The sequence below is a fragment of the Alosa alosa genome, chromosome 16 (genome assembly GCF_017589495.1).
Source record: "Alosa alosa isolate M-15738 ecotype Scorff River chromosome 16, AALO_Geno_1.1, whole genome shotgun sequence".
NCBI classification, from domain to species: domain Eukaryota; kingdom Metazoa; phylum Chordata; class Actinopteri; order Clupeiformes; family Clupeidae; genus Alosa; species Alosa alosa.
The window spans coordinates 26,402,176-26,416,587 of NC_063204.1; the positions used below are offsets into that span (position 1 = coordinate 26,402,176).

The following is a 14,412-nucleotide window of genomic DNA, read 5'->3' on the forward strand; positions in this document are numbered from 1 at the left end:
CTTTTTTATTTTGTTCCTTCGAGCTGCAGATTAATTCAATTTACATTCAGGAGCAGACAGGGGTATCATTACTAAGTGGCGAAATGAAAAGTAATGCATGAAGGCCATAAAAACATATTGTAAAGTAAAATGCATAAAAACACAGCATGTGTTTTAATTGGCAATATGTTTAATGTGTGAGATTTTGGAAATCCTTTTCTCCTGCTTAATCATCCTCTAAATAGCCAGGGTGGTGTTGGTGCTGCTCTATCTGATCTAGATTAAAACTAAGCACAGAGAAGAAAGTGTAAGATTCATGTGTTCTGCTCTGCTCCCAGGTAGCCTGGTCTTCACCACATTATTTTGCAGTCTTGTTTAGACAAAGATGCTACTGTAGGTTTACAGATGCGTGTGGTTTGTACTTCTGCATGTCAACATACCATAGCCACTGATATGTTTTGAAGGACAGGTTCCAGTATTGCTTTTTAGTCATCAACATGATGACAACATGATGACTCCATCTTTTATTCATTTATTATTATGCATGGAAAACAAATGTGATATGAATTCATCTTTGCAAAATGAAAATTATCATGAATCATAAGATGCCATTTTGTACAATTTTTTTCCCGGCAAAAGGTGTTACTATCATATCATGCAATGATATCTGTCCATAGTCAGTGCATTCTTGTTAGCCCCATGGGGTAATCTACTCCATCAAATGGTTTCACGATAACTCTGTGGGTTCCTGGAAACACAATAAGAGACTTTTCTGCAGTGCTTGTCTGCTGCTCTTGACAGCATTGCACATGTGCAAATATACCCCCACACACACACACCCTCCTAGTTTTCCCACAGCTTTCTATCCGAGAGGGCAAACCTGCAGCACGGCTGATTTGCCCGTGTCTCAAACTCTGATGAAGGGGTTCAGACAACACTCAGCCAAGCGGGGTCCCTTAAAGAGAGAGCATGCAAATGAATAGGCAATCAGCTTTACAGTGCCTCTCAATGGGGGTCTAAGAGCCCAGGATGGACCCTACCTTTTGCGAGCGCGCTGATTGCGCAGAGAAAATTTCAAAGGCTGATTAATGAATACAACTCCCCTTGTCTGTGGCAGGCTGGTTAATTATGAATCAGGGGCACCGTGTTCCTCCCAAATGCTGGAAATTAGAGACGTGCTTGAGAGCCCTTCACTTCAGCGAACAAGAGACAGGTAAATTTAGCCACTTCATTAAAACAAGGACCAAACAAAAACTATATACAAAAGAACTGCCAGCTCTTGGTAGTGCAAAATGACCATGTGGCACCCTGCTGGGATAATTAAGATATTGTCCACAGTATGTGACATCAAAACAAAAAATTTTTGTGAATCCCACGAAAATATGCAATAATAGCGTGTGTGACAGTGGGCCTACTATACTGCAGCAATCCTGGTAAACTCAGTGGGCAGGAGTAATGCATGAGTTAGACGTTATCTGACCTAAAGACAAAACAACCCACTGAGGGCCGAGGGAGCGTGCGTGACCTTTTCATGTTCCGACAGGGGAGCGCGGGACGAGACGAGACGCAACGAGACGGCGGTGTTGTTGTTGCAGAAACCTGACGCCTCACCTTTAAAAGCGAAAATTCCTGTCAAGTGCGCCTTCGGAGTCGCGGGCAGTCAAAGGTGAAGTTTATCTCATTAGCTGCGCCCATCATCGTCGCTGCCGCCCGCCTCCCTCCCTTTCGCCCGCCAGACATTCACACTCACTTCCCCCCAGCTCAGACAGATACACCAGCCACACAAGGTTATCGCCAGGCTTGCAGTCCCCTGCCTGGCCTTACATTGTTCAGCCAGCTCAATCAGGTATTCAGCAGAATGTCTGCTGCCAAAGATAGCAATTAATAGCTGAGCCAGTGACTTGAAAAGGGACACCAACGTATGGACTCTACGTGCAGTCCAGCAGCCGATGATGATGATGGTATGGGGAAGAGACGTGTTGGGTAGGCCTATAGGCTTTTATTAGTGGGTAAAAATAGAGCAGCTATGTAGGAGATGACAAGATATCATCTTTAATATAGTTTTTGGTCCCCGGGGACAATCATGGGGATCTCATGTAGACGGTTTTCATGAGACGAGGGAAGGAAAATGTACAGGGACAATATGGAAAAATCACGAGGAAAATGCCTTTCTGTGAGATTAAGAAAGCCTTTGATGCTGTAATATTTTCTCACCACACTGTTCTTCTTTCCCACAGTGATGTGCAAATGCAATGCCTGAAATTACTGTTGATTTTTTTAATCACTCTCTTATTATTAAACTTCTGAGAATGAATTAGTCATCCAACAAATTGTGTGGTGAACCTTTTTAAAAAAAGCCATTCGTATGTTTCATTGGCATGTAGCTTTCAGTCTGGGTGAATTATATTCATAGCACCTCCAACAATAGCCAATACAAGTACAAGGAGAGTTGGGCTGCATAAAAATAATGAAATAAGCATAATAGACGACAGCTGCTTCTACCTTGACAACTTCTTTAAGCAACTCCCAAGCAATTTAAAGCCAGGCTTACAAATAATAGTGCAGACAATCCTGGGAGACTTTTTGAGGTATTACAAAAAATGAATGGACTCTAGCATACTAATGAGCACTGGCTGTGTGTCCATAAATAACATGATTGCCGACAGTGTTACGAATCCAAACACAAATGTGACAGGACTAGTTCTGTGCCCAACATTACTCATTACATCCTCAGAGTTTGATTTATTATGCTTTTGGGCAGTTGTTAAAATCATCATTATGGCAATCATGTCTAACCCTGTCCTCCAGTAAGTCGGCGTTAGCCGAACTATCACTGTTGGCTACCAATGTGATTATGCCCCCCCCCCCCCACCACATTTACTTCCAAAATCATTTTGTAATTTGGCCCTGACTCGGGCTGCTGTATGAAGATGAGCGAGAGAGAGAGAGAGAGAGAGAGAGAGAGAGAGAGAGAGAGAGAGAGAGAGAGAGAGAGAGAGAGAGAGAGCGCCTTGGCCCAGTTAATCATAGATTACTTTATCTGGGACAGCCCAAATCCTTCATGCAAAATGCACCGCTACCTCCTGTACAAGTAATCACGGAATCCTTCTCCCTGTCTCATCACCCATGCTTGGATGGAGTTTTCAATGAAACATTCATGTGCTCTCCACCACGGTCCAGAAATGTGATACATATGCGGAAGCAGTGGCGGCAGCAGTGGCAGTGGCAGTCGCTCCTCTCCCTCGGCTACCTAAGAGGTCAGGCGGTGTCAGCACAGGGGTTCTAATCCGGCAGTCATTCAGTCCAGCCCATTCAGTCTGCCCTGTGTCTCCCCAGACAGAGGAAGCTGATAACACGAGCTGTCATGACAGAACATCCACCACATATTAGGACCAGTGTGTGTGTGTGTGTGTGTGTGTGTGTGTGTGGTGCAGGTGTGTGTGTGTGAGAGAGAGAAAGAGAGAGAAAAAGAGAGAGGGGCATAGGGAAACATGAGTTACAGAGTGCATGTATGTGTGTGTGTGTGTGTGAGTGTGAGAGAGAGAGAGAGAGAGAGAGAGAGAGAGAGAGAGAGAGACAGACAGAGAGAGAGAGACAGAGAGGTGTGAGAGGGGGCATTGGGAAATATGAGTTATATGAGTGAGAGCATGTGTTTTAGTGTGCATTAGGTGACTATAAGCTTGGACATTTCAGTTTGTGTGTGCCTGTGTGTGTTTTAGAGATGAGGCTTGCTGATGTGATCATCAGGAGTGGTGTGGCAGCAGTAGCCTACCAACACAGGCACTCAGGCTCTCTCTCTTTCACACACACACACACACACACATACACACAGTATGCGCATACATACACACACAAGGCTGACTGTATACAGTTGCTCTCTCTCTGACCCTTGGTGTGCTCCACGATGCCTCATCCTAACAGCCCCTGCAGAAACTAATACTGACTCCAGTCTCATTTAGCAGCCAATGACGAGTCCCGGTCTGATCTCTTCAGACGTGCATGACCCAGAGTGGAAAGCCGTATCATGCACCATATGTTTTATTGAGGATGGGGAGAGAGGCTGCTTCTTCCAGCCAGGGCCCTGCTCTAAAAATGCAATCATCATTAAGGCTTTCTGTCTTTCTCTCTCTCTCTCTCTCTCTCTACTTGCGTCCTAGCAGCCGGTCATGCACATATTGTCACCAGAACGCCAGATTTTGCTCTTCCCTTTCACGAACGAAGCGCCTTATCTGAATACAAACCCGGAGCAGGAAGGGGAGACAGCGAAGTGAGGTGGGAAAAAATCATGTAGGAACATGTAGGTCACGATAACCTTTCACAAGCAGCATTAGTTAAAATGTCAAACACAACACCGCATATCACCTCATGTCTTTGCTCTGCACACACAAGCAGATTACAAAAATAGCAGCCATAATTTTGAAGAAAAAAAGTAGGTCAATATTCAAGTTTCTCCAATATATTTGAGGAATGCTGTTTTGTTACTGAGGCCTCGGGAGCACAGAGGAGCTTCCTATAAATGTCTTGAGTGTGCTTATTTGAGTGCAGTTATTCGTCCATTACAGAAATAATACCACAAAACTTTTTCAAATCCGTTTTTCAAGGACATCCTCGTAGCAATTTCCCTCAATCTATAATTCTAATCTCAGCAATATTATTTGACTAATGCTTGTCTAATGTAAGTGAACAGGGCAAATAAGCACAGCACTATTCCTGTGCATTAGGGAAATTCTCCCCGTTTAATCCCTTTCTCTTCGGACGTCAAACTTGGTGCGTTGCTCCTCTGAGGATTTACTTTTCAATCATCATGATTACTACTGCTTGCGCATTGACAATCTCTTATCCGTGCCTCTCTGTATTATGCCTTCCCTCAGCAATACTAAGAAAAGCACAATCTCCATCTAAACTACAAGTCTGTGTTGGCCTGGCTCCAGACACACAATAATAATGCAGATAGTATGTACCATGAAGAACCGACTTTACAATTCAAATACAAATAAAAAAAAGGAAGCAAGAGATGAAGAAGTACCGGTACTTGTCAGTTTAAAGATTTTGGCAAATTCAAATGTGCACCCCTGGGGGAATGGGTATATGTTTACATAGACGCAGGTGGGAGGTGGGGTAGGTAAGGGCTGCTAATCCCCCTCTGGAGCAGGCTATGCCACACGGAGGAGGGGGCAGAAGGACCTCCTGTGGAGAAACCTGTGCCAGAGATGCAGAAGCCCTCCTCTGGTGTTCTGCACCAATGAAACACTGTACTTCTGCTTCTCTCATCCAAGATGACTGACTCTCCAGAATTTGATTTTTTCATTTTTGTTTTGTTTCAGTTTTTGAAATCTTTTCCAAGAAAAATACTAAAGAATGCACTTACATTGACCTGTGGTTAGATTGAGAGTATGGTCATTTGGTTATGTAACGTGTTAGGCTGATCACATGATGACAAAAGAACAGATCTGGCTCTGATCTGTCCCTGATCCAAGGCTGCTCTGGTAGATCCATACCACTGGGCCAAATCCATTCATCATACGCACTCTCGTAGGGTCACTTACTGTAAATCACCCAATCAGACTAATTATCATTAGGAGTTTGGGTCGCTGGTTCCCAGGTTCATGAACCTATCGAGTGTATCTTCCTGACAAGATAAGTTTTTACTTCAAGGCTTCCAGCATACTGATTAAACTGCTGCAGCTTCCTATATATACACAGTCTGTTTCAGGGGTAAATTAGGTGCATGCTGCCAAATATGCATAATTACACAGGAGAGATGCTGTGCATCTTCCACCAGCTATTTCAGGGACACACAGTCATCTCATTTTATCAACTTAAAAAATGAAGTAAGATATAAGGACCTGCTTGCTAATGAAAAGGCTCATTTCCACTAATCCAATTTATTAAAGCCTGATAGCATTAACAGAGGGAATCGTGTCATCTGCCGAGACATTACACAGGTCTATGGAAGCAGACGACACCAAGGGTTATTCATAGCTGTGTGCTGTGAATGGGAGAATGTGTTCTAAAACACACTCTTGGCAAATGCAGTTATATTCAAGAAAGTCAGACAGGTTTGAGCGAGAGAGAGTGAGAGAGAGAGAGAGACTGGCATTCAACATTTTACACATCAGCCCTTAATCAAAACCATGTATAGCAATGAAGAAAATGTCCTCAAAATTCATTTCTGCATTTCCTTGAAAGGACTGGAAATATCACCAGTTTTCAACATATATCCTTCCCGAGCCCATTCACAGCTCATGATTACATGTTGCGATCAGCTTGATAAGTGATTCTTCCTCCTTCTCTGCTTAGCTGGAAGTGATTTCTTTGGTAACTGCACTGTGTCCTACCTAATATACCATTGACTTTGACAGCTATTATTCAAAATTCATCTTCTGAACAATAACTCCTGAGGATATATGATCACTAGCGTAATAGAAAACTAGATAGCAGCACCGTTCTACTACTCTTCACCCAGTTCATGTGTACTGAATCTTTTAAAAGCAATCAGCCATATCCAGTATGCACTCACACAAACCCATTCTTCATCAACAGGGAAATAAATAAATAACCAAATAAACGAATACATAAATAAATAAGTAAATAATGACTGTGGTCATCTTTGTAGGTGTGCACAGCCCCATGCTTATTCATCCTGACAAAAGAGCCAAGTCGAGCCAGGCTGTGCAGGTGGGAAGGTGAGGAGGCTGATTTTATTTTATTTTATTTTATTTCGTTTTATTCTCCGTGAGGAACGATGCCTGTGTGTAGGCTGGACACCTCCGGCCACTGAGCCAAGGGTCTCGCCTCTGGTGAAGTGCTTCAGGTTTTCCCAGAATAGCCACAGCATCTGTGATGTTTCAATCTGACACTTTTTGGGTTTTTTTGGTGGGGGCCAAAAGCAAGGATTGACAGTGTGTGTGGAATTGAATTGCATTGTGGGATCCTGTCTGCACTGCTATGTAGGAAGAAAGAGTTCAGCCCACTGTTGCTTATTTTAGATTGTCGATTTCTCCCTGTTTCCCCAGTAAGATGTCTTAAAAGTGGACCAACCCAGATAGGCACATACTGTGGCTCAGATCAGGGCAACATCCTTCCCACAGTGAGCTGTTATCTAGAAATCATTATAATGCAAATTCCATTCAAAATGAACATCAGTCCTTCCTTGCAAAGTTCAGGTTTGACAGAACACATACATACACAGAGAAAGACAGAGAGAGACAGAAAGAAAACTCTTACGTAATGACACATAAGGAATAGCAAAAAGAGAACTCTTCCCATATCTAGCAAACCCAGCTCCATACAGTAGATACACAGTGTGCATGTAACAGTGCAGGGTTACATAAGTTGATTACTGTGAGGAAAAGGGTGTACTTTTACATCCTAATCAACTTTGGTACTCACACCTGTGCCCGCAGCGGATTAGTGCTATTTTTGTTTCCATTTTAATATATACAGTACGATCCTTGTCAAACCGTCGCATGTCCTCTGGGTTACGACATGTCATCCAGAGCAGCTGATCCTCCTGAGACTGCTGTGGCCCTGGTCTGACATGAGCTCTGAGGCCCATCCACACTGCTGAAACAACTGTAACTGTAAAGATATGAACGTCCACAATACGACCAACAATACGGAAGGTCTGAGGAATATCCTTCATGTTCACTAATATGTGATGCCTGAAATTTGATGGATTCTGACTGGCTGTCAGCGTTTCTGTCGTTCATAACATTGCTTTGAATGACACTGACAATTAAATGTTTGTAAATATTGATCATGTAGAACCAAACTGACTGGGCAGATGATTCTAGAATCACTGTAGATTTGACTGTAGATCAATCAATGCTTGAGGCAGCTGATTCTACAACTTCTCTGATGTGGATGTGGTGCAAACCTGGCCAGGAATTGGCCCAGGTCTGGCCTGATCTGTCGTGACGTGACCCGACACATGGCAGTGATGTGAAGGCACTGTGTCACTCCACTTGCCCAGGCAGCTGAAGCTCTGAGGCTGTGAGGCAGTGAGCCTGTGGGTTGTGTGTGTGTGTGTGTGTGTGGGGGGGTACTCTGCTTGGAACCCTGGGGAAAGGCCCGGGCGGCCCGGTGATTAATGCTGCCCAAATGACGAGAGGATAAAAGAGCCGGGCTAAATGCTCCTGTGATAGATTCGTTTGGACCAGGAGGCGGCTTTTCTCTCTCTTTTGCTCTCTGCCTCACAGGAGCCGCGCTTGAGAGCTCGGGTGTCTCTGATGGCTGCACTCACGTTACACTCAAGTGCATATGAGAGGTGGTGGCTGCAACACAAATTAGGGCATGTAAAAAAATGACGATTAATACGCCGGCTTTGATCATTGTATGAATAACCACAGGAAGTGACATGGTTGCCAAGAAGTTTTTTTTTTTTTTTAAAGTTTAGGATTATCAAATATACTAGCTTACATGATGCAAATAAAACCCTTAAGCTGTATTGATCAAGCACCACTTAGCTATATTTGTCCATCTTCAAATGTGAAAATAGACAAAATAGTATGTTTTTTACACTGAAATACTAACCCTACAAGTAAAAGCTCTCATTATGTTACTCAATCTGGATCTGTCCCTGAGTAACCAAATAAGAGGCTCGGGCCACAGTGCTCCTCTCTTGATGTCACTCCCTTATGTTGTGGCCTTGCTTAAGATAGAATCAGTGAATGGGTCAGTCCTCCTTATATGAAAGCCAAAGCCATTTAATCAAAGTTTGGGCCATCTAAGCCTAATAAATGAAGACTTCACATTAAATGACTACTTCACTCTTGTGCGTGTTCCTGTGTGTGTGTCTGTGTGTCTCAGTGAGAGAGATAGGAAGAGTGTGTCTGTGTGTGTGTGTGTGTGTGTGTGTGTGTGTGTGTGTGTGTGTGTGTGTGTGTGTGTGTGTGTGTGTGTGTGTGTGTGTGTGTGTGTGCGCACGCAGAAGTGCAAGTGTGAGTGTATTTGTATTTGTGTGTGTGTGTGTGTGTGTGTGTATGTGTGTGTCTGTTTAGGCAAGAGGATCAGGGGAGGGTGGGAGATCCTGATTTGACTTTTAAATTTGGTTTTCTGTTAAGTGCCAGTCTAGCATAAGGACATGGGATTAGAGAAATTAAATTGCCATCCGGGAGAGTGTGTGATGAGCTTTGACTTTTCGGCGTGGATTAGCAAACTTTGCACTTTGTAAGCAGTCCACGAGGGGTGGAAACAAAGCTGTTGTTTGGGCCTCTAGCATGATGGCAAATGTGCTCTGTCAAAGAGCCTAGCTTAGCACACAAAAACAACATGCATCCCAGAGACCTCAATGGCACAGCCAACACAGCATCTTCCATGGTGTAGTGGCTCCCAAACACTATCACAAGCCTTGTGTTTCTGGGCTGAACTGGTAGAACTGTCTGAGCTGCAACTGTCTGAGTCGTAACATCATCATCAGTACCCAGGAACCACATACTGATGAATATGTGATGTGTACTATAATGCACACTAACATTCAAAAGTCAGAGTTACTTGGATATTTCAACAAAAAATAGATTAAATTAATTTGAATATCAAATATATATAGGGAAATTAATTAATGGGGAAAATAGTCAATAAGATTAGAAGAAATGATTTGTATTTGTAATAATAATATTTCGGTTTTAAAACTTAAAATTAGGAAAGTGCCCCCATACTTGAATGTAGAATGTAGAAATGTAATACATCATGTAGTCCATAAAAAATGGCTTGCTCATGGATCATGTTACTATCAGGTGACACTGATCCCACTACATCCTGTATTGCTTAATCAATCAGGCCTACTCCTTGCCACAAACAAAATAATAAAATAATTAACAGTGAAAGGATTAATGATGTCAAATGTGTAAATCGACGTGCAGGCAAACAGTTATCTTATAGAAAGGAACTGCAAAATACTGCAGCATAGTTCACTGCAAATAACATTTACAATGGAGCTCCCGTAGCCTGCATTGAGCCCATTCATCAGGACCAATTACAGTTGGCCATCCATCCTCTGCTTTGTCTCAATAAGCCTGACGAGGCCAGAACTAATGGATCCTACCTGATCCACACGGCACATCTGTGTGCATACAGGAGGAGAGGAAAAGAAACGCAGTTCAATTTGTATGAATGCGACTGCAGAGTGGAGAAGGAGAGAGGCAACTCCACCAGTCGTACATACACACATGATGACAAGGTGAGTGAAAGGAGCTGTACTTTGGCGAGGGTAATACTTAAATGCTTGTCTCTTTAGCTGGAGAGGACTACACACTGACGGAGAGGATGACACTGATGAATGACTGAGGATAGAGAGCCGCGTGGCTCAATCAAGGAAACGCTTAAAGTGCTTAAAGATAAAAGCGTGGTGGCTCAACAGAATGGAATTTCACCAGATAATGATTCCTTCATTATGCCTGTCTTTTTTCCCCTCAACAATAAAAACAATTACCATTATCATTTTTCCCCCCAAAAGTCCTCACAAGGACACAGAAGCAATCAGTGTGCTCATTGTTACAGACAGTAGAAACACTAGGGTGACCCTGATATAAAATGGCTAACTGGTTCAACAATGACTCAACTGTTCTCTAATGCAATGCTTTTGTTTCACGTAGTATAATGGACAAGGATAACACACATCATAATAATACATATTCTCAGTATACAGTCTGCCACTGGTGGGAGTGGGGGGTTGGGGGGTGGGCGAACTCCCACTTAGCCCCCCCCCCCCACTAGTACTGAAATATCCCAGAGAAACAAAAGGACAACGGTTAGACAAGTTAATCTTTCCTCAATAGAGATTCAGCAGCACCTAGAATGGGGCCAGCCGTTTGCAGCAGATGGTGGTATCTGCTTAACCGTTCACATAAAACCCTTTCATATCTATGGTGGCTCATGTTAGATGCCTGTACACAAGACTGCAAGCCTCTGTGCGCCTATATTAATCTCATGACATATAATGTGCAGTGAGGATTGTGCGAGAATAACCATGTCAGATTAACATTATAGACATCAAATGTGGGTCATCAGAACCAATATATATCAAAAAAGGTGAGCAGCAGTCATACTTTAAAACCAAACAAACTTGAGTTAAATTTTTCTGAGCATCATCTTTATTGAGTCCATGTCTACAACTGCCATGTAAACAAGGTGAGTCCCATTGAGGTTTAATTGTCTTTTCCAGGAGGGCCCTGGAACAACAAGTAAATAACAATAATATAATAGCAACATTTTGGCAGAAGCCTAGATGGATTTTACTTATTGGTTACTTTAGTGCTTCTTCTAATAAAAAAAATCAATCCAGTGGTGCTACTTTTTATACTGTAAAATATGATATATGAATATATCCCATCATTAACTCTCTTTCTCCAAAAATAGCAGTCTCTCACTGAGCAGATGACAGAATAACATTGTAAACGATGCCTCCAAGTAACACAGAGTATATGCGAGTCTCCTGAGCATGGATGGAAAAGGCCAAGGCTGTAACAGGATAAACACATATCAATGGAAATGCAGTGACATCTATATGGGTCCTGCAGTTCACTGAGCACCAATCAGACTGGGGCATGTATATGTTTCTCTTCACCTCCTGAGATCTCCACACAGTAGCCTCCAATATGTATCCAACAAGAACACAATTTAAGCCCCAAAAACAATATAACCTAAGACCTTCTCAATACAGGTATAAAGTATGCAAGGCATTTTAATCAGTTTACTTAATACCATCATTGTGAGAATGTATGTTTCTTCTCTTGTCAATTCTGTTGTATTTGTTATCTACAACTGCCAGTAACCATAGCAAGAAATGTCAAAGGTGTATTATGAACTTCTTAAGCAGACTGCAACACTAGCCTCTTTCAGAGAGCATGAGCATTAGCCAATCATAAACATAAGTACAACTAAAAGGATAATGATGTCAAGTTGTGAAGGTACTAGGGTATGCTTGTCTTCCTCTTCAAACATGAGTATGGAGAGGAAGAGGGCGAATGACAAACAGCCGGACTGTGGTGGTGTTCTTAGAGACTTGTCTTGTTTGAGCCACTTGGCTTTTCAGTCTCCACAGAGAGAAGGGAGGGAGGGAGAGAGGAAGTGAGAGAGAGAGAGAAAGAGAGGAAGCTCATCCTACAGCTCGAGAGTATTGATCCGTGAATCCAAGACGACATTTGTTAAAAAAAAAAAAAATATTCTGAGGCATCTAGCACCCACTGTACCATTGGGCCGATTCAGTCAACTAAGATAAAAAAAATATCAGGTTGTGCATAAAACATGAAAAGCCAGTGAACTGCCTTGTCTTTTCTCCCCTTTCTTTCCTTTTGACTGCAGCATTGACTGGGAGCGTCCAGACCCTGTTCTAATAGATACGGTTCATTTCAGAGTGATTTCTGTGCAGAAGGTAATGAGAATGACAAACAGCGACTCAAATCGCCACACAGGACGGGAAGACTGTCAGGAACTCTACTGCTGCAGCACCAAACCCACAGGGGACGACATGGCGAAAATGTTTGACGGTTTCTTACAACTCAACAACACATGTACTACTGTACACGATACAGGGTTCTTGCATGCATAACCCAGTGAGTGCATAGAAACCAGCACCATGTCGCCTAAATAACAGAGGCAAGCAACATCGACAATGATCAACGAGGGGCAAACTCAATCATTTATCCATACATTTGGAGGTAACTGATGACATCATTAAGCTGTTGTGGAACATTAAATGAAAAACAAAAACAATATCAAGACATTCTTCAGATACCCTTGATACAAATCACCTAATAAAAATGCCAGAAGGATAACAAATAATTGCTTCCAATAATGGCACCACAACCGTATGAGGCAAAAGCAAAAGAATCCATATGTTCAGCGTTGCTGGTCCAACGAATGGTATACTAGATTGAAAGTTGTTGGCATATTCTTAGCCAATTCACCTGAAACTGACTATTGCACAAATAATGCATCACACAAAGCTTGCCTACAGAGACAAAGTAACGGCTAGTGTACAAACAAAGCTTACAAACAAAGGCTGGAAAAGAAGACTTTCAATTGTAGGCAAACCCAGCATTGCTGCCACACATATAGTAAATAATTTGCATTTGAATTTGATTTATGATTTTTCTAAAAAGCAAAAGTAAGAGACTGAATGGAACAATCTTTATAAAACAATCATATGCGTATATGAATAGGGCCTATAGAGCAACATCCCCCCCCCCCCACACACACACACACACACACACACATACACAGCACCACATAATAAATGTAATTTCTCAATGGAATAATGTCTTGCATTTTTTTCTATTTGAATATGTGTGGTGGTTTAACTGGCAACATATAGCCATAGTTCATGAAAGAACTATTCAACTGTTACTGCACCTGATTATCAATATCCTTCACCTGTGTGCACTGCGTTGAGTTGCGTTCATACAACGTAGATGACCACTATGGCCGTCTACTGAGGCCATTTAATGTGTTAACACATCTTTTTTGTCAAAGAAATATTGATATTAACTTTTGTATCAATGCAACTCTTCACAAATATGCGTGTAGGCCTACAGCATTATTTTTACAGAACTGTTTAAACGGATAGTTATAAACTAAATGAAAAAAAAAAAAAACACTTCAAACTAAACAAACGTTAAAAACTAGTCTAATGAGTGAAGGACGTTATTGATGATGGTTACTTTACTATATGTTGTTATGTTACTGTAATGTAATAACAGTGTAAATAGGTATAAGTGCACATTTATAAGCTAACTGTTTGGCTGTTTTCTTTTTTGGAAGTTCACGTCAGGATAGCAGTGGAGCAATTAAAACCTTTTGGATCCAGATGCTGCCTACTGCTGGAAACAATTCACGTCAGTAGCCACTGTAACATCGGAGCAAGTGCCACTTACCCCCAATTTCTTACTCCGTATTTTCACGTAGCCTTGTTTCACTATGTCATTGAAGTTAGAAGCCATAGTAACAGGTTTTAGTCCGTTTTCCTTCTTTCGCCTCCTCCTCCTGAAGTCTGCCTTGCATTCAGAGACCACAGACAACCTGCCTCCTGTGTCAGCGTTCGGGCACCCGGCTCGGGCGGGTTGTTCCATCCGCGGATGGGGAGATGCTGTTCGTCAGCTGATGTGATTCAGTTGCAGCGCGGCTTCCTGGATCACACCACCCTGTTCCCCACGAGAGGGGGTGAAGTGAAAACTCAGCTTTATATGTGACTGCAGAGCCGATTAGGTTTGAATGTATTAGGGCGATGCAGAATGTGAAAGTCGAATCTTTCTCATTCTGTGCGAGATTAAAGCACCCTTCAGTAAACATGTAATCTTTCAGTCTGTGTATTAAGGAAGAGCTTAAGCTATTTACACCAAGGCGGGAAAAAAAGCAATTAGTGAAAGCAATAGAGGACCATTTTTGTGCTCTCACAAATTTGTTGACAGGTGAGAATTCATGATTACTGTAGGC

The 14,412-nt window shown here is 42.3% G+C and overlaps 1 protein-coding gene across 1 annotated transcript in view; it reads right to left on the bottom strand.

Moving 5' to 3' along the window:
- The window catches only part of dok6 (docking protein 6), a 47,901-nt gene extending 33,842 nt beyond the window's left edge, over positions 1 to 14,059 (bottom strand). The window contains exon 1 of the mRNA XM_048265686.1: positions 13,854 to 14,059. Coding sequence (XP_048121643.1) covers positions 13,854 to 14,048 — 195 coding nt within the window. The 5' untranslated portion in view covers positions 14,049 to 14,059. The remainder of the gene's footprint in view (positions 1 to 13,853) is intronic.
- Between the last annotated feature and the right edge of the window lie 353 nt (positions 14,060 to 14,412).